Here is a 19,851-nt window from a genome sequence, read left to right as displayed (position 1 = left end):
GCCAGAAGCACTTTATTCTAAAAGAAGGCAACAATAAAGCATTTGAATAAACTACAATAGAATCACATTAAACCAAAACACAGCGATGTAAAAGTCGTCCTTTGGCTTTCATCTTGCTAATTGCACGATTAGCACAGCGGCTCATGAATGACTGAATATTGTTTACGACTCCACAGAACGTAATGTTGAGAGGGAACAAGGCTGATCTTTAGTGTATAAATGTTGCTTTTGAGTCTTGTTTGATTTATTTATTTCTCTCAGAGCCTTCAGGGAACTTAAATGCAAATGAATAGAATTTGTTTATTTCGTCCCAACACACTCGGAGTCCCGTTGATTTCTATCCGCGGGCAATCGATTACCAACAGACAGTCAGACTACTCATCTCATCTCATCTCATATTCAGCCTCTTATCCGGGGTCGGGTCGCAGGGGGCAGCAGCTTTAGCAGGGACCCCAACCTTCCCTTTCCCGGGCCACATTAACCAGCTCTAACTGGGGGATCCTGAGGCGTTCCCAGGCCAGTGTGGAGATCTAATCTCTCCACCTGGTCCTGGGTCTTCCCCGAGGCCTCCTCCCAGCTGGACGTGCCTGGAACACCTCCCTAGGGAGGCGCCCAGGGTTCATCCTTACCAGATGATCCTGAACCACCTCAACTGGCTCCTTTCAACGCAAAGGAGCAGCGGCTCTACTCCGAGTTCCTCACGGATGCTGAACTTCTCCCCCTCTCTCTAAGGGAGACTCCAGACCCCCTCCTGAGGAAACACAGTTCACACGCTTGGACCTGGACCTGGTTCTTTGGGTCCTGACCTGGACCTGGTTCTTTGGGTCCTGACCCAGCTTTCATGACCACAGGTGAGGGTAGGAACCAGGACTGAGCAGTAGATCCAGAGCTTTGCCTTCCTCAGCTCTCTGTTCGTCACAACGGTGCGGTAGAGCGACTGCAACACCGCCCCCGCTGCTCCGATTCTCCGGCCAAACTCACGCTCCATCGTCCCCTCACTCCTGAACAAGATCCCGAGGTACTTGAACTCCTTCACTTGGGGTCAGGACTCATTCAGACGTCTTCTCCACAATTATCTGACCTTTAACAGAGACCTAAACTCTTTTCTGGTGCAGTAAAGAGGAGACACTAAAAACAGCTTTTCTTTTAAATGCACTTGATTGAAGCTATTTTTCTTTCTGAACACGTTTTCTTCAAAACTGGTGAGGAAAGAAAACATTTACAGTATTTGTCTTCACTTTGTTTGTTTGTGTATATACCAAAAGGTAGCATTAGATAATGCCTCATTTGCATATTTAAACCAAGCCCCCACCACAGCGACTTCCTGTTTGATCCAATCAGGAAGCTCGGTCAGCGTCAGTTCTCTGAGTGTCCACTAGGGGCAGGTTTCATAACAGAGCAGTTTCTCATTGAGCCGCATGTTAAACAGGCCGTTTACACAGCATCATTAAACCTGTTTAAGGACAAAAGAACATTCTAGTCTGTGTGTTTAGATCAGATCTCCATGACAACACTGAGGGGGAGGGGCTAGTTTTTGTTTTATTGGGGGTTAAAGTTCATGAATAATTAGGGGCGTGGCCTCTTGAGTGACAGCTAGCCTCTGGCCCTCACTTCTCCTCGGAGGTAAACCTCAGCCAGATGGACGTACGCCCCTCCCCTCAACGTCACATACATGCCCTTTTTTGGTCAGAGGAAAAGAGGCTGAGTCGAAGTCTGACAAGATGGAGACTCCTATAGGCGAGGGCGACTGGATCTATGATTTAAACAAATACAACAAGAACAACATAAAACAGCAGCGGCCTGTTTGAGAACATGAGCTCTGGTGATCACCACCACGGGGCCTTTTGTATTTGATTTAGCGCTGATCCACACTGTCCGTAGATCAGCCTTCCCTGACTCCGTGTGTGTGTGTGTGTGTGTGTGTGTTTACTGTATATATTATGCTGTAAAGCTATTATTGATGGTAGCGTCACTGCACAAATCATAGAAATGATCTCCTACTTCCCTCCGGATGGTCTGTCACTGCTAAAAAACCTCTGTGCCAGAGGCATACGGTGCATGCTAGGTCCTGTCTTAGAGATTAAAACATCCATTACACACACACACACACACAGTATATCCACCATCACATGCTCCCTTTGCACCCCAAATGACTGGACTCTGCATGAAGTCGCTGTCAAAGCAATGATTACTCCTGCCCCCTCTGTATCTGCGCTGTGTCTGCGTGTTTATGGAGCGGCAGAGTTTCTTCGCCTGCAGCGATGCAACAACACATTATTTATATTGATGACCTCTATAAACAGTCAATATGGCTGTATGACACATGCAGACAGCTCTCCTGAAGCCTGGATCTATTTTCACAGTGATGCTGAACCGCACAGTGTCAGCGTCACTTCCCCCTCTCTCCGCTCTTTACTGGTCGAGAACAGATGAATAAAGATTAGTTAAACACAGACTTGTTCTGGTCTCAGTAACAGTGAAAGCTCCGTTGAGTCGCTGAACTTGGTGACTCCATCAGTTACGACCAGCAGGGGAGATTATACCGCCATCTATTTCTTCTCAAACATGAATAAATTAATAACCAGCTCCTTCTCCGTTTGAATAATTGTCACCCAATTAAAAGTTTTATATGTTCGGTTTTATCACGGGCTGGGAAATGAACACCTGTTCGCTGGAAGCTGTTTAATCAATAACTGGCTTGGATCCGCACATTTCCTGAGCCGAGATGAGAGAAATTATAGTAATTAGAACGTAGACAGATGGAACAAGGTGATGCTGGATCCGTCTGTTGACCTCCTGTGATTTACATCTGTATAAACTGAATTGGATGGAAAAGGACCTTGAGTCATTTGCCATTTGTAATTTGACTAAATCAGAGTGATGATTATTTTTAGTTGTTGCAGAGCGACACAGCGCGGGAGACACTCTCCAGAGAACATCCAGAAGACATTACAGTTTGGGATTTTCACTTGCAACATAGACAGCAGAGATAGTGGAAGGGGAAGAATCCACTCACTCATCTTCAGCCTCTTATCCAGGATCAGGTCTCAGGGGCAGCAGCTCCAGCCTCTGATCCTGGATCAGGTCTCAGGGGCAGCAGCTCCAGCAGGGGACCCCAAACTTCCCTTTCCCGGGCCACATTAACCAGCTCTAACTGGGGGATCCTGAGGCGTTCCCAGGCCAGTGGTGTGGAGATCTAATCTCTCCACCTGGTCCTGGGTCTTCCCCGAGGCCTCCTCCCAGCTGGACGTGCCTGGAACACCTCCCTAGGGAGGCGCCCAGGGTTCATCCTTACCAGATGATCCTGAACCACCTCAACTGGCTCCTTTCAACGCAAAGGAGCAGCGGCTCTACTCCGAGTTCCTCACGGATGCTGAACTTCTCCCCCTCTCTCTAAGGGAGACTCCAGACCCCCTCCTGAGGAAACACATTTCAGACGCTTGGACCTGGACCTGGTTCTTTGGGTCCTGACCCAGCTTTCATGACCACAGGTGAGGGTAGGAACCAGGACTGAGGGTAGATCCAGAGCTTTGCCTTCCTCAGCTCTCTGTTCATCACAACGGTGCGGTAGAGCGACTGCAGCTCCGCCCCCGCTGCTCTGATTCTCCGGCCAAACTCACGCTCCATCGTCCCCTCTCTTGTGAACCAGATCCCGAGGTCCTTGAACTCCTTTACTTGGGGTCAGGACTCATTCCCTACCCGGAGTAACAACCCACCGGTTTCCTGCTGAGAGCCACGGCCTCAGATTTAGAGGTGCTGATCCTCATCCCGGCTGTTTCACACTCGGCTGTGAACCGATCCAGTGAGTGCTGAAGGTCACTGACCGACGACGCCATCAGGACCACATCATCTGCAAAACGCAGAGACGAGATCCTCAGCCCACCGAACCGCAGCCCCTCCCCTCCACGACTACGCCTCGATATCGAGGAAGGGGAAGAATCGGCAGCTTTATGGAGAACTCACTCACAGTATCTAATGAACCCTTTATCTGAGGTGGTAATATATATCGTTTACATTTAGATCAAGTAAGACAAAAGCATGTCATGGTTTTATAAGAACAGTTCACCCAGCCTTCAAACATCTGAATGGTCACAGAACCAGAGACAGCAACTGTCTAATGAGGCCGGTGCCCTGCAGAGAGATTACGTCACTGACAACCTCGTTAGTCAGACATCAAACTCTGAACTTTGTCTGAAGACGTGAAAGTACTTTATGTTTAAAAATAGGTTACAAAGATCTGGAAGTTAGTGTCTAGACGATGCTGAGATAATGCTGCAGACACAAAACGGTCAGTCCCAGATAAGAAATGGAGCCCTCGCCTCACATCTTTAAGGCTTTTAAAGTTTAAAGCTTCAAACACTTTGTTGTGTCACCCCGTGTTCCTCCGAGTTCACAGCAGCTGCCTCCTCAACCCCACTGTAACGCGCACAACAGTCCGTTTTGTTTCCTTGTGTATCCGTCTCTCCAGAGATGGGACGAACATGGAGAGAGGTAAAAAGGAGAGCATGGGACTTCTGCAGAGCCACGGCACTGCTGAGGAAGACATCCTGTCAGGACGGCTGCCAGACGGAGAGGGGACACTAAAGAGAGAGATATACAGCAGCAGTATAACAAACAAAGGGATGCAGGATGTGATAAATCTTTCCTTATTGGCTGATTTTGTGATCTGTCTCCATCTCTGTGCATATTTAAATTCTCCATTTTATCCGAGTACTCCTCTATTCCTCTGCACAGAGCACTGAGAACTTAATTGCATAGATTTTATTCATCAAAGTTCCCGCTGCGATAAACCCAGGCTTTGAAAGAGCTTATTAATGGTGAATTTCATGGCATTTCTGCCTCATTTGATGACAAAGCTTATAAAAGAGATGGCTTGATATGCAAATGTGTGTACATACATGTAGGCTATACATGCATTAAAGGCTGTTATCAAAGGCAGACATTTAAAACAAATAAAGGTCCTGAAATAATAAATAATAATAATATAATATGCTCAGTATAAAGAAAGTATTGTTAGCCAGATTTCCTGTTATATAACCATCATTGTTATGCAGTTGCAAGTGTCTGACGGGTGCTCAAGACGGAGCAGCGCTCCCTAAATTTACTGAATTTGAATAATTTTAGTGTTAAATTATTATCCAGTTTCTTTTAAATCAAAATCAAATTCATGTTATTTATAAAGCAAAGTGCTGCACAGAAAATAAATACCATTAAACATAATAAAAAGAAGATAAAATACTAAATATACAATAATCTGTGCACATAAATCAACAACTTAGAGAAGAAATGTTTCCATTACTGGTGGATCATTCATTCATTCATCTTCAGCCTCTTGTCCCTGTCGGGGTCACCGGGGGGCTGGAGTCGATCCCAGCTGACATTGGGCGTGAGGCGGGGTCCACCCTGGACAGGACGCCAGTCTATCACAGGACACATAGAGACGAACAGAGACAGACAACCATTCACACCTACGGGTGATTCAGGGCGCACTCACAATGTCTCCGCCCCGTGCCCCGTGCTTTAGGGTCCTTGGGCCTCGCGCAAATGCTTCTTGCTGCCTATACGTCATCACGCCGTAACACGTCACACGCATTGATGACGTCATGGCGATGCGTGGCTTTGTTTCCAGATCTTTCCGTAGACCTCGGAGTTTTTGTGCGTCTTGTCGACTGTTTTTGAATCTTTTCATCGACCAAATCTGCAGTAAACACTCCACCTCCGCATCACACCAACGTGAACCTTTCACCGCCATTGTTTTAAATGTCCGCGCATGGTCCCTCCTTCTTTTTTCTACGTCCCAACAGGCGCACAGGAAATGACCTCAGAACCGCCGTAGGCCTCGTGCTCGTACACGTGCGCACGCTCGTGCTCGTACACGTGCAAACGTGCTTTACTAAAGCCCACCTCTCTCAGACGGGCCGTGGACGGCCCGCCGTCCGCAGTTATGCGCGGAGCTGTTGCACTCACACTGGTCAAACGCACTAGGCTTTACCCGTAAAACCTGTTTTTACCCGGTGCGGAAGGACAGTGTGAGTGCGCCCTGAATGAACCGAACATGCTTTGCTACATTAAAGCTGGGTGCACAGTCAGGCAGGGTGGTGTTAATAACCTTTCAGCGTGTTTTAATCCAAGAGGTGTGAGAGAAAACTAAACCTGGCTGTGTTTTCCTGCCGCGCTGCCACGCGCTCAGTCATCACTGGCACGTCTGGAGTTCATCGATCACCAGGAGATTTGTGACAACCTGAAGCTTTATAGATGTTATCAGACTATCAGCCGCCTCCCTCCCCTCTCCTCCCCTCTCCTCAGTGCCTGAAAAAGCCAGAATGGAGGTGGAAAAAGGCAGAAATAGATGTAACTAGACTCCATTTAGTCTGATGAGCAGCTCCCAGTGTCAAAGCAGAAGGCGCTCCCCGCCCTGAGGCTCTCAGAGAGAGAGAGCGCCGGGGGAGTCGACAGAGGAGAGCTCAGAAACCTCAGAGTCCGCTGCTTAAGAAGGAGGGGAGGGGGGAGACTTCGGGTCCTGCTTCAACAACAAACTCTCATCAAGATTGCACGAAAAGAAATGCATAAATATATAATACATAGTGCTAAATATGACAAAGAAGAGCGGGCTGCTCACCGCCCCGCCTCCACCATGCACTGTGGTTGCGAACATACACTCAATGGGCCTCATTTATCAATCTTGCGTGAAATCGGGCGCAGATCTGAGCGCTGTATTGGTCGTAGGAAAGGACCCACATGTGATTTATGAAACATTCGTATCTGACCAATCGCCAGCGGGGTTATTAGGTATCCCGTTAGAGGATAACCTTTGTCACCTAGAAGAGCCAAACCAAAATGTAAATCATCTGATACCTTGTTTGATTTAATGCCATTTATCGAGGGTAGCCACGACCGAGGAGATGACTTTGGCTCTGCAGCGCGTCCTGCTGCAGCCGTTCATTCCTCTTCAACCGTTTGTCCCTGTCGGGGTCGTGGGGGCTGGAGCCGAGCTGTTTAGAAATATAAAATAATCGTGTGTGCCCCCCCACCCACCACGTTAAAAAGCGACAGCTTGGCATCAAACATCACCTGCACATTTATCGAGTGGTAGTTTTTGCGATTGATGAATGTGTAATCATTCATGGATGGTGCCTTCAGACGCACATGAGTACAATCAATCGCTCCAACCACAATTTTTATTTTTTTTATTGGTTTTAAGAATCTGTTTTGATCTGTTCTTAATGTGTGACTGCTTCTGCTTAATGACAGCTGAGCTTTGTTCATTAGTTTCAGATCCACAGGCTCAAATGTGCGACACGACCTCAGACCTGACGTGAGATTTGATTGTAGCTCCCGCTCACGTCCAAATTGATAAATGCCGAAGTTTGCCAGGAAATGGTCGTACGCACGTTTTTCTGCCGTACGTTCGTTTGATAAATGAGGGCCAATGAATGGGAAGCAGGGAACTGACGTTTGACATCATTGGTCGTCATGTCTGTTCCTCGTAACATGCAAACTGAAGCTGTTCTCCTTTGTTTCCCCAGTACTGCAAACGCTCGTCTCAGCCTCGCCAGGGAAACCTTTGTGAGTCCAGCTTCGCACACTGCAACATCTCCACCGCTCCGTCCAGCAGCAGCTCCAGAGGCCCCGCCAAACACCACAGGTATGACATTTCACTGCACACACAGTCACACACACACAGGTGTAATGTGACACCAGAGGCAGCCGTCCCTCTCACTTCACTGCAGGAAACAGTAATAATGCAAATTACAGCAACAATAGGAAACTTCAATGTCCTTTGCTATAATCAGCAGCGACGCAGTGAAGAGAGAAATTGAATTATCCACATTACAGTGCAGCCAAAGCTAATTGCTGATTTACGGGAGAATGATAGTAATTATAATTAAAGCTATAAACATGTTAATAAGCATATCTATAACAGTCAGGAGATGGGACAGAGATAAAATGGGACGCACATGTGGGAGGATCTTTCATTCATGAGCCAGCGAACACACGAATCCCTGTAAGCTTTTTCTCACACTGCTCAGTGGTGTGTTCGAGCGTTGGCATGTTCAGCTGCAGCACAACTCACAGCTTTGCCAAGGCTGAGTTTTCTGTTCACACACACACACACACACACACACACACACACACACACACACACACACACACTGGCAGAGCTGAGCCAAAGAGAAGGGAGCTCCTGCTGCAGGTCGGGTTTGTGCGTCAATGGTCTTTAAATTGTGCCCCAGCTTCAGTGTTTTTTTTGTATCCAACATAAAAATTATTCTGTTTTTAAACTTCCGTTGACGCAGGAGGAAATGAGTGAATTGCACATTGGGCGACTGTGGCTTAGTGTAAGAGTGGGTCGTCCTCCTCTCGAGAGATTGGCGGTTTCGATTCCCACCTCCCCCGGTCCACATGTCGAAGTGTCCTTGGGCAAGACACTGAACCCCGAATTTCTCCCCGTGCTACACATGGGTGTGTGAATGTGGTGTGCATGGTTACATTAGATGGTCTGTAGATGTCCACCGCCATCAGTGTGAATGTGTGTGTGAACGGGTGAATTCCACCAGAGGTACCTCAGGATAACCTGGGAGGATCGACGGACAAACACCAGTGTCCTGGAGGAGGCTGGCGTCTCTACCATCACCGCCATCATTGCCCAACTCCAGCTCAGATGGTCTGGACATGTGATCCGGATGCCTGACTTCCGCCTCCCCAAACAAGTCCTCTACTCACAGCTTGTCCAAGGAAAACGCGCCCCAGGAGGCCAAAAGAGAAGGTACAAAGATAACATCAAAGACAACCTCAAGAAGTGCCACATATGCCTTAAGACCTGGGAGGCTACAGCAAGAAACAGGGCTGCCTGGAGGAAAGCTGTCCAAGATGGGGCTGCACAGTATAACAACGATCTCCACAGTGCTGCAGAGCAGAAGCGCAGACAAAAAAAAGAGACCACCTCCACCAAAACCCACAATCACCGTGGTTCATCCATGCCCACATTGCACCAAAGTATGTGGGTCCAGGATTGGCCTCTTTGCCCATCTGAAGACCCATAAGGACCAAGAGGGAGGACAGACATACTCGAACCCGAGTGTCCGCCGATGATGATGAACGGGTGAATGTGACAAACACTGTGAACGCGCCTTGAGTAGTTAGAAGACTAGAAAGACGCTGTATAAGTCCATTTACCGCACAATGTTTCTTTCTTACTTCTTTTTGCTGTTGCTGGCATTCCCACCTGATGGGTTTCTACCTCTAACTCCACTGCCGGGGGTTAATCCGCCCTCAGGACGATCCGGGGAGTCCAGAGGTGATTTTCCCACACAAACTGAAAAACGATCAGACAACCTTCAAACCACCAAGCCCCCCTCTCTCACCTTTTGGGCTTAACTCCTGCGAGACTTCTCTTCCTTCCCCTATTCTTACTGTTTCTCGATCACTAGATTACTCTGCTGGCAGTCTGTGCCTCTCGCCGCAGATGACATTGTTAGTGGGCGATCAGGGTTTATTTGTTTGCAATCTCATCGGCTTAGGCAGAGACTTGGACACTATTGTCAGGACAGCAGAGTGTGTTAAGATACCAAAATAGCCAAACAGGAAACCGGCCAAGGCTAATTATGTGTTTGGGAAGCCTCTTGTTTAAAAGCCACAATACAAAACTCTGCCAACACCATTAAGTGCCTGACTGTAAGCGGGGCTTCCAGTTGTTGTGGCTAAGACAAATCTCTCCTTCTGAACAGTTAAATATGAATGAGAGGACGTTTGCTACTTCAGCCGAGTGTGAAACGGCCGGGATGAGGATCAGCACCTCTAAATCTGAGGCCGTGGCTCTCAGCAGGAAACCGGTGGATTGTTACTCCAGGTCTGGAATGAGTCCTGACCCCAAGTGAAGGAGTTCAAGGACCTCGGGATCTTGTTCACGAGTGAGGGGACGATGGAGCGTGAGTTTGGCCGGAGAATCGGAGCAGCGGGGGCGGAGCTGCAGTCGCTCTACCGCACCGTTGTGATGAAAAGAGAGCTGAGGAAGGCAAAGCTCTGGATCTACAGCTCAGTCCTGGTTCCTACCCTCACCTGTGGTCATGAAAGCTGGGTCAGGACCCAAAGAACCAGGTCCAGGTCAGGACCCAAAGAACCAGGTCCAGGTCCAAGCGTGTGAACTGTGTTTCCTCAGGAGGGGGTCTGGAGTCTCCCTTAGAGAGAGGGGGAGAAGTTCAGCATCCGTGAGGAACTCGGAGTAGAGCCGCTGCTCCTTTGCGTTGAAAGGAGCCAGTTGAGGTGGTTCAGGATCATCTGGTAAGGATGAACCCTGGGCGCCTCCCTAGGGAGGTGTTCCAGGCACGTCCAGCTGGGAGGAGGCCTCGGGGAAGACCCAGGACCAGGTGGAGAGATTATATCTCCACACTGGCCTGGGAACGCCTCAGGATCCCCCAGTTAGAGCTGGTTAATGTGGCCCGGGAAAGGGAAGTTTGAGGTCCCCTGCTGGAGCTCCGTGGAGAGACGCGCGTCACCCTTTATATTAACTGCCAACTTATTAACTGGTCTACTGCCGACACCATCACAGCGTATTCCATCAGATACCACATCAAACAATAACTCATTCATCTTTTCCTCCTTCTTAGAAGCGGTTCCCTGTCTCACAGTCCGGACCAGAGAACCCGGGCAGCCCATTGGTCAGCTCCACGCAGGACCCCGCCCATACCGAGGGGAAGGCTGAATCCCATTGGAGGATCCAAGTATTCAGGCCCCGCCTACCAACACCTTCAGGAAGTGGACTCGTCTGAGCGGGACGCTGAAGCACAAAGAGGGTGAGAAGGAAAAGGACGTGAATGACTTTAAGGTTTCTTTCACTTTAAATGATTTGAAACAGTTTAATCATAAAAATGTCACCGTGATCGTCGATATTTGCAAAATAAACCCACAAACTGTCAAAGAAAGACGTATTTTTCCACCTATTTTCATTAAAATAGCTAAATGAAATGACGTGGCCCAAAATGTGATCTGCGACCTCCTGGTTCCTGCTCTGTGTGTGAACAGAGACGTGTGTTCTCCTGGTTCCTGCTCCGTGTGTGAACACAGACGTGTGTTCTCCTGGTTCCTGCTCCGTGTGTGAACACAGACGTGTGTTCTCCTGGTTCCTGCTCCGTGTGTGAACACAGACGTGTGTTCTCCTGGTTCCTGCTCCGTGTGTGAACACAGACGTGTGTTCTCCTGGTTCCTGCTCCGTGTGTGAACACAGACGTGCGTTCTCCTGGTTCCTGCTCCGTGTGTGAACACAGACGTGTGTTCTCCTGGTTCCTGCTCCGTGTGTGAACACAGACGTGTGTTCTCCTGGTTCCTGCTCCGTGTGTGAACACAGACGTGCGTTCTCCTGGTTCTCCTCGTCTCTGTCCTCGTGCTTTCTTGCTCCTTTACGTTGAACGGACGTTGATCCAAACTTCCTCTAGAGGGCGTCGCTCAGATCCAAAAGTTACTTCAATAAAGCGTCTGAAATGTGTTTCCTCAGGAGGGGGTCTGGAGTCTCCCTTAGAGAGAGGGGGAGAAGTTCAGCATCCGTGAGGAACTCGGAGTAGAGCCGCTGCTCCTTTGTGTTGAAAGGAGCCAGTTGAGGTGGTTCAGGATCATCTGGTAAGGATGAACCCTGGGCGCCTCCCTAGGGAGGTGTTCCAGGCACGTCCAGCTGGGAGGAGGCCTCGGGGAAGACCCAGGACCAGGTGGAGAGATTATATCTCCACACTGGCCTGGGAACGCCTCAGGATCCCCCAGTTAGAGCTGGTTAATGTGGCCCGGGAAAGGGAAGTTTGGGGTCCCTGCTAAAGCTGCTGCCCCCACGAACCGACACCGGGTAAGCGGTTGAAGATGAGATGGAGACCAACAAAGATGGAGACGATGGAGGAGAGAACCATCCTTCATCTGTTGAGAAGGAGGCAAAATAGCGGCAGCGTTGTAGACGGCGGTGGTCTGTGAGACACTAAAGACGTCCCAGAGTGTGGACGGAGAATTCCACACGTTGGTTTGACAGATGACAGACGACCAACGTCTCTTTCAGTGTTTCTGGTGGTGCTGCAACGTTTGTATTCACAAGCTTGCAGGATACGAGCCGAATCAAACGAAATGCACGTAGAGTACGGACAGAAGGCTCCCTCCGTACCCGTATCTGACACAGAGCCTGAATGAGCCTCAACCCCAGCCTTTTAAACGTAGGGACATTAATGTATGTCTCTATATTTGTGTGTAACGCAGACCACTGAAGCTCAGGCTCCGACTGTGCAGACGGACGGAGGCTGTTTTCGGTGTAATTACGGCTTAAAGATCTGAAGTATCTTAAGGTTTTATCCTCACTTTCTTCTCCCTTTCTTTCTGTCGGTCGGCGCTTTCCCTCTTTGCTGAATCCTCCGTGTGCTGAGTCATTTCAATGAAAGCCACTAACTGAAAAATACAGACGGGCTGCAGACAAAGCTTTGGATTTCATTTCAGCGGTGGATATTTCAAAGCCCTTTCTGTGGGTTTTTCTCCACTAAAATAGACTCCATTTCTTCTTCTTTTACCTCCTCCCCTCCCCTCCCGTCCTTTTGTTTTCCAATCTGCTGAGCGAAGATAAAAACGAGGTCAAGTTATGTTGTGGTCGGCGGTACAGTGGCATCGGTTCAAAGGAATGCTTCGCCTGGTGTTTGTGCTTTTAAGGACATGATACGGCTGCACATCCGCGTTCTTCCCTCTCTCTGACATCTTGTCAAGCCGGCGCTAAATTTTCTGACTCTCAGCTTTCCAGCATTTAAATGTAACACAATACACTTCTCAGGCAAAACAGCGTCCTCGTAGCAGACAGCGGGAATGCAAATGTGAGTGATCAGCAAGAAATGGATTTGGTGTGAAAGGCGCTGTGCTTTGACCCATTTTTGGTGGGACGTGAGTCGGTGCTTCTCCCACCTGGACTGGCACGCCTCACTTCAGGCGCTCAGGTCCCAGCGGCCCTGGCTCCAGATAAAGCTCCACATGACCTACATCCATACAAACAGAAAGAAAGAGAGAGAGCAGAGAGACAGGGGCGGGCAAAGAGACACTTCCGTGTAAAGTGAGCTCACGCAGACAGCATTCATGCAGAGTGGCGACTGCACTTCACTTTAGTTTGGATCTTTATTTAAGCACGAGAGTTCATGCGTCAGTTCTGCCCAAACGTAACCAGACGGACACTTGAGCTGCTTAAGTGTGCATCTGCTCAACACAAGTGCTCTCCTCGTCTGCCCCAGTGCCACTCAAGTGTCCTCTGCTCACCCAAAAGTTCATCCCAGAGTGTCAGCACGAGTGCTTCACTGTCAGCCCAAGAGCTCCGGTGAGTCTGAGAGCTCACTGGTCAGCTGAGGTGTCCTCTGGTCGTCCCAAGTCTCCTCCCGTCTTCCCAGAATTCAGCTGTTTCCTGCTCACCCAGAGGGTTTTCTCTTAAAGGGTACCGTCCTAATTAGTCCGGTACAGCTGGTGCCAAGTGTCGGTAGCTGAAGATGAGTTGACGATGTGAGGAGACACAAACATGGAGACTGTTGCCCCTGAAGCTTGTTCAAGTCACAGTGGCGTCAAGACTCCACACAGACACTAGCTGCAATATGATACTTATTCATTCATTCATTCATCTTCAGCCTCTTGTCCCTGTCGGGGTCGCAGGGGGCTGGAGGTGTGAGGCGGGGTCCACCCTGGACAGGACGCCAGTCTATCACAGGACACATAGAGCGAACAGAGACAGACAACCATTCACACCTACGGGTGATTTAGAGTCATCAATGAACTGAACACCTGCACGTCTTTGGACTGTGGGAGGAAACCGGAGAACCCGGAGAAAACCCACGCAGACACGGGGACAACATGCTCCACACAGAAGGGACCCAGCAGGGATTCAAACTGAGGCGACAGTGCTAACCACCACACCACCGTGTCGCCCACAATATGATACTCTAGTATCTAGTCTTACTTTAACGCAAGGGATCTCTGTCAGAGAGTCTGTCCGTGTTTGAGTGAGAACCGTCCATCTGATCTGCTTCACACTTGGCAGGTGTGTTGTCGGGGTCCCAGGGGAGCACAGGTTTGAATATGGTGCAATTCAGGTAACGTCATAACGTTCAAACCTTATGTTTTAAGTCATTTTTTTAACCGTAAGTCACAGAAACAAAACTATGAGAAGTTTCTTTCTGGAATGCTGCAGATCAATCTCATCTAGATAGATCCTAATATGGCGGACACGTGTAGATATGATGTCACAGTGGACGTGAAAGAGTTGGTGCAGTTCGACCAATAGGTGGCGCTGTAGTAGCATCATCTGTCTGCGTATGACAAGAACCGTTCATCCGATCAACACTATATAAGCAGCTCTTTCGAGAGCAAAGCAGTCGGCCAGCTCCTAATGAGCAAACATCGTGACTGTCACACACTCTGAACCGGCACACCCCAGAAAGTGACGGCAGGCGGCAACACCAGCCGCCAAACATCTGACCCGATCCAAACGGGCACCGGTTGGATCAAATGTGAACGCTTCCCTGACCTTAATCACTGCCCAAATGCTGCTCCGTTTAGACCCCGAGAGCATCTGTGTTCACACTCGTGCACGGCAAAGTCTGGGACGCACGGATGAACAGGTCGTGCTAAAAGTCAGGAGGCCACTCTCTCTCTCTCTTACTCTCTCACTCACTCATCCACTCTTCCTCTCGTGTCCGAGTTCCCACAGCGGCAGATGGACAGACAGACAGACGATCGGCTCCCTCTCCTACGGTATAACGTGGTAGTCTGGGTTGCCATGGAGACATTTGACCGTGACTGCATGGAGGCTGAGGCAGAGATGCAGAGACTGAAATAGAGAGACAGCCAGTTTGAATCCACTCTGACACAGACAGAAAAGAAGAAAGAAGCGGCGGCGGCGGTGGTAAAAGGACGTGATGGAGGAATGTGCAGATGGATCGTGACAGTTAGAAAAGGCTTTAAGAAAGGTTGGCCGTCCTATTCCGTGCCTGTTAGAGAATCCTGGTGTTATCTCAACAAAATGGCTGACAGGGAGACAGACTGTCCTGTGTTGTTACCACTATTTTAAGATGAAGCTGTCTCCAAAATGGCTGACGGAGAGACTGCATGCATTTCTGTATTTCTGTCCACTCTTTGCAGTGTTTCCTTGCTTCAGGCTCTCCCTCTCTGAGTTAACACACGCAGCTGCTGTGTGTCTCAGTGTGTGTGTGTGTAGGCGTTCACATTTACATGTATGTATAAACGCTGTTGCGTCTCTGGAACATTTCCCAGTTACGAGGTCGCAGCATCACATTACTTAAAGATTTCCCTTTGACTTTAGCAGCAAACAGATGCGATCTACTAAGAAATGATCCGTGGGGGGAATGGATTAATGAAAATGACTGTTAACACTTGTACATGTAATGAGCTCCTATAAAAGATAAAAGCCCAGTCACTTATCTCACCTCACTCGCACACAATCTCTCTTTAATACCCCTCGAGCTCTTCCCTCGTCACTCCGGGGTCTATATTTGAACTCTGCTTCATAGATTTCTGCAATCTGATTGTGTTTCGACACATCAAAAGGGAGATTTGTCTGTGAATGTTATCTCGGGAATTAGCTCCCCTCGCATCATCCTCTCTTATCGCTCGCGGGATCCTCTCTCTTCGGGCTCGCTAAATCTCCACTGTGGGTTTTTTTTTCATGTCTCTGAAAAACTACTGCAAAGGACGATATGATTTCCTTTGAGTCGGAGCAGGCACCTTCTCCTCCCACCGCTATTTTTGCACGCTTTGATGGCGAGCGCAAGTGCGTGTGATGAGGTTATTACAAGAGAGGAAACGCTCCGTGTTGGATTTTGACATGACAGGAAGGGCTAGCCTTTGCGGAGGATTATGAATTATTACACAAAGATAATGAGGCTCCGCAGGATTTAGACACCGAAGGGCACGGTCAGTCCTGGAGAGAGAGGAGATTATGTCTGGGCAGAGGCGTGAGGTAGTTACAACGGGCCCCAGTGCACGCTATCATGATAGGAACCTAGTGCACGCTATCATGACGGGCCCCAGTGCTAGGTATCATGACGGGCTCCAGTGTGCGCTATCATGACAGGACCCCAGTGCGTGCTATCAGGACGGGCCCCAGTGCACGCTATCATGACGGGCCCCAGTGCACGCTATCAGGACGGGCCCCAGTGCACGCTATCATAACAGGCCCCAGTGCTAGGTATCATGACGGGCTCCAGTGCACGCTATCATGATGGGCCCCAGTACACGCTATCATGACGGGCCAAGTGCACGCTATCATGACGGGCCCCAGTGCACGCTATCATGACGGGCCCCAGTGCACGCTATCATGACAGGCCCCAGTGCACGCTATCATGGTGGGAATCGAGTGCACGCTATCATGGCGGGCCCCAGTGCACACTATCATGACGGGCTCCAGTACACGCTATCATGACGGGCCCCAGTCCACGCTATCATTACGGGCCCCAGTGCACGCTATCATGACGGGCCCCAGTGCACGCTATCATGACGGGCCAAGTGCACGCTATCATGACAGGCCCCAGTGCACGCTATCATGACGGGACCCAGTGCACGCTATTGTGACGGGCCCCAGTGCACGCTATCATGACAGGCCCCAGTGCATCCTATCATGACAGGCCCCAGTGCACGCTATCATGACGGGACCCAGTGCACGCTATCATGACGGGACCCAGTGCACGCTATCATGACTGGTCCCAGTGCAGGCTATCATTACGGGCCCCAGTGCACACTATCATGACGGGCCCCAGTGCACGCTATCATGACGGGATCCCAGTGCGCGCTATCATGACAGGACCCCAGTGCACACTATCATGACGGGCCCCAGTGCACGCTATCATGACGGGCCCCAGTGCACGCTATCGTGACGGGCCGCAGTGCACGCTAACATGACGGGCCCCAGTGCACGCTATCATGACGGGCCCCAGTGCTAGGTATCATGACGGGCCCCAGTGCACACTATCATGACGGGCCCCAGTGCACGCTATCATGACTGGTCCCAGTGCACGCTATCATGACGGGCCCCAGTGCACGCTATCATGACGGGACCCAGTGCACGCTATCAGGACGGGCCCCAGTTTACGCTATCAGGACGGGCCCCAGTGCACGCTATAAGGACGGGCCCCAGTGCACGCTATCATGATAGGAACCCAGTGCGCGCTATCATGACGGGCCCCAGTGCACGCTATCATGACGGGCCCCAGTGCACGCTATAAGGACGGGCCCCAGTGCACGCTATAAGGACGGGCCCCAGTGCACGCTATCATGACGGAACCCCAGTGCACGCTATCATGATAGGAACCCAGTGCACGCTATCAGGACGGGCCCCAGTGCAGGCTATCATGATAGGAACCCAGTGCACGCTATCAGGACGGGACCCAGTGAACACGCGTGAACATACGGACGACATCTGCGGGGCAGGTAGCGCTGCACAAGATGCCACATCAAGAAAACGCAGCACGCTAACACACGCTCTGTGGGGGAACAGCAGAGGAGGAAGATGCAGGCGCAGATTTGACTGAGGGCAGAGATTAAAAGCTTTGGAAATATGTAGAAAAGATTTAAGAACCAGTGCAGTTACACAATCTCTGAGCAAGAGTGATTCAAAGAGGATTTTCAAACCCAGCAAATGGTCTTGACCTAAAACGAACGACGGAAAAAAAGAATCAATAGAAAACGGCCGCGCACGCTGCCTGATCCCTCCGTCGTCCTTGAACGCAGCTTTAGACTTTAAAACAACACTTTCGTTTTCAACATACTTCAATAAATCAATAAAATAAAAAGTGAACTCTCTGTTACCTCTGTGTGTGTGTGTGTATGTGTATGTGTATGTGTGTGTGTGTGTGTGTGTGTGTGTGTGTGTGTGTGTGTGTGTGTGTGTGTGTGTGTGTGTGTGTGTGTGGGTGCGTGTGTGTGTGCGTGTGTGTGTGTGTGTGTGCGTGTGGACTGAGATATAAAGAGATGAAAGAAAGATGTCAGGCCCGTCTTCTTCCCTCAGCATCCTCTGTTAGTCTGTGAGATGGCGAAAGGGCGGAGAGCTGTTCCTCGGTGTATTCTGGTTTCAGCGTGGGAGTTTGAAAACGGCGCTGTAGCCGACATCACCCTCAAAGACACAATGACTCCTTCTCAAGGTGAAGTGAGTTCTTCTGCAGTCGAATAATCTTTGCTCCTTTCTCTTCTTCTTGTCTCCCCGTGTCCCGTCTCCTCTAGTTGCCAAAAGCAGGTGGAGAACCGGTGTGACGACCCCAGACGAGATGCCTTCCTACATATGCAAACTCCTGTTTCCATGGAGACGTCATCGCCTTGGAGCGTACGCACAGAGGTGCGTTCAGTCCTGTCAGAGCACGAAGATCCCAACCCCACCACCACCACCACCACCACCACTACCCGTAGCCTGCGCAGGCCCGGCCGCCGTCAGAGCCGCTCCCCGCCTCCTCCGTTTCGCTCCTGCTCCATCCCTATCATCCCCTCCGTCCAGTGTCACCATGACAACGAGGCGTCTTGTATGCAAACCAGCGTCACACCGGCAACCACGGCGGCGGTGATGTCAGGAGTTGCACCCTGCAAGGAAGCGAGGAGGGAGAAGGCGGCGCGCGCCACGTTGTGTTCTTCTTCCTGCTCATCCGCTATCGGTCAGCAGCAGCAGGACGAGGTGGCGCTGCTGCTGGAGGAGGCGCAGGAGCAGCTCAGGGCGTTGGCGTTGGCTCACAGGAAGCAGGAGGAAGGCGGGAGCATCAGCAGCGGCGGTGGCGGATCGACAGCGGCCCAGGTGGAGGCCAGAGAAACAGTTTGCTTCCTGAACCTTAACGGAGGGAGCGGCGGGGCGCTGAGCTGTAACGGACCCACGCAGACCCAGTTACTCAGCCCCAGCCTATCACACAGAGACCTGGGCCAGAGCAGCCAATGAGAGGACACGATTTAGAGGACGCTCACTTTTCGGTTTGACAGTGTTTGACAGACTATGAGGAATAAAAAAAAAATTGAAAAAGTAATATGGGAATTCTGGAACAGTGGCGATGACACGAACGGTGCGCGGATACAAACAAACAGTGACGCGCGGACGCGTTCGCACCGACTCACAAAAGAGGAAAAACATATTTACATGCATTTATTTACAAAACAAGAGAAACACTTCTACTTAGGCAAAAAGAAACCAAATAGTCTGTCAACTCCATGGTGTTTTTAATTGTAAAAAGAATATATAAATATATATATATATAAATATATATGGATATAAATATATGGAATTCAAAAAGTGACCAAGTGCAAAGTTGAAGAACACAGGAATGATGTAAACTCTTTCTCTTTTCTTTCTTCTTCTCCCTGTTTTGTATTAACTGTCCCTTTTTTTTTAACGTTCTGGCTCAATTCGAACAAAAGAACTTCATTAACGTCCCGCCGCACGTCTTCGAGGCCGCGGGTCGGATTCTGCGAGTCTGCACAGGATCCAAAATGGCCGACACGGAAGGATTTCCCCCCTCTGGCCTTTTAAAAACCTGTCTACTCAGCCAAGAATTACACTGCAGCCCTCTGAGGTTACCGACAGCACACGGAGGATTTACGACAAGAAACCAAACCCCCCAGCCGTGTGTAGGTGTGCGTGTGTGTGCGTGTTTGTGTGTGTGTGTGTGTGTTTGTGTGTGTGTTGAAAGGCAGCGAGGGAAGAGAAGAAGAAAAAACAGGAAGCTTCTTCTACATGTGGTCGGATTGTTAAAGACGGCACAGACGCTGAATCCCCTTCGGCCAAACCACTTTAGATTATTTTAGATTTTGTTACGAATTATATTTTCACACACACACGCACACACACACACACACACACACACTCGCCTGTGCATT

At 49.8% G+C, this 19,851-nt stretch overlaps 1 protein-coding gene across 1 annotated transcript in view; it reads left to right on the top strand.

Moving 5' to 3' along the window:
- The window catches only part of nrg3a (neuregulin 3a), a gene marked incomplete at both ends in the record, with an annotated part of 426,100 nt that extends 407,181 nt beyond the window's left edge, over positions 1–18,919 (top strand). Inside the window, 3 exons of the mRNA XM_083923540.1 lie at positions 7,527–7,645; positions 10,608–10,793; positions 18,223–18,919. Coding sequence (XP_083779666.1) covers positions 7,527–7,645; positions 10,608–10,793; positions 18,223–18,919 — 1,002 coding nt within the window. The remainder of the gene's footprint in view (positions 1–7,526; positions 7,646–10,607; positions 10,794–18,222) is intronic.
- Positions 18,920–19,851: the final 932 nt, after the last annotated feature.

This window comes from Echiichthys vipera (assembly GCF_963691815.1).
Source record: "Echiichthys vipera genome assembly, chromosome: 11".
Taxonomy (NCBI): domain Eukaryota; kingdom Metazoa; phylum Chordata; class Actinopteri; order Perciformes; family Trachinidae; genus Echiichthys; species Echiichthys vipera.
This window is presented reverse-complemented; position numbering and strand designations above follow the sequence as displayed.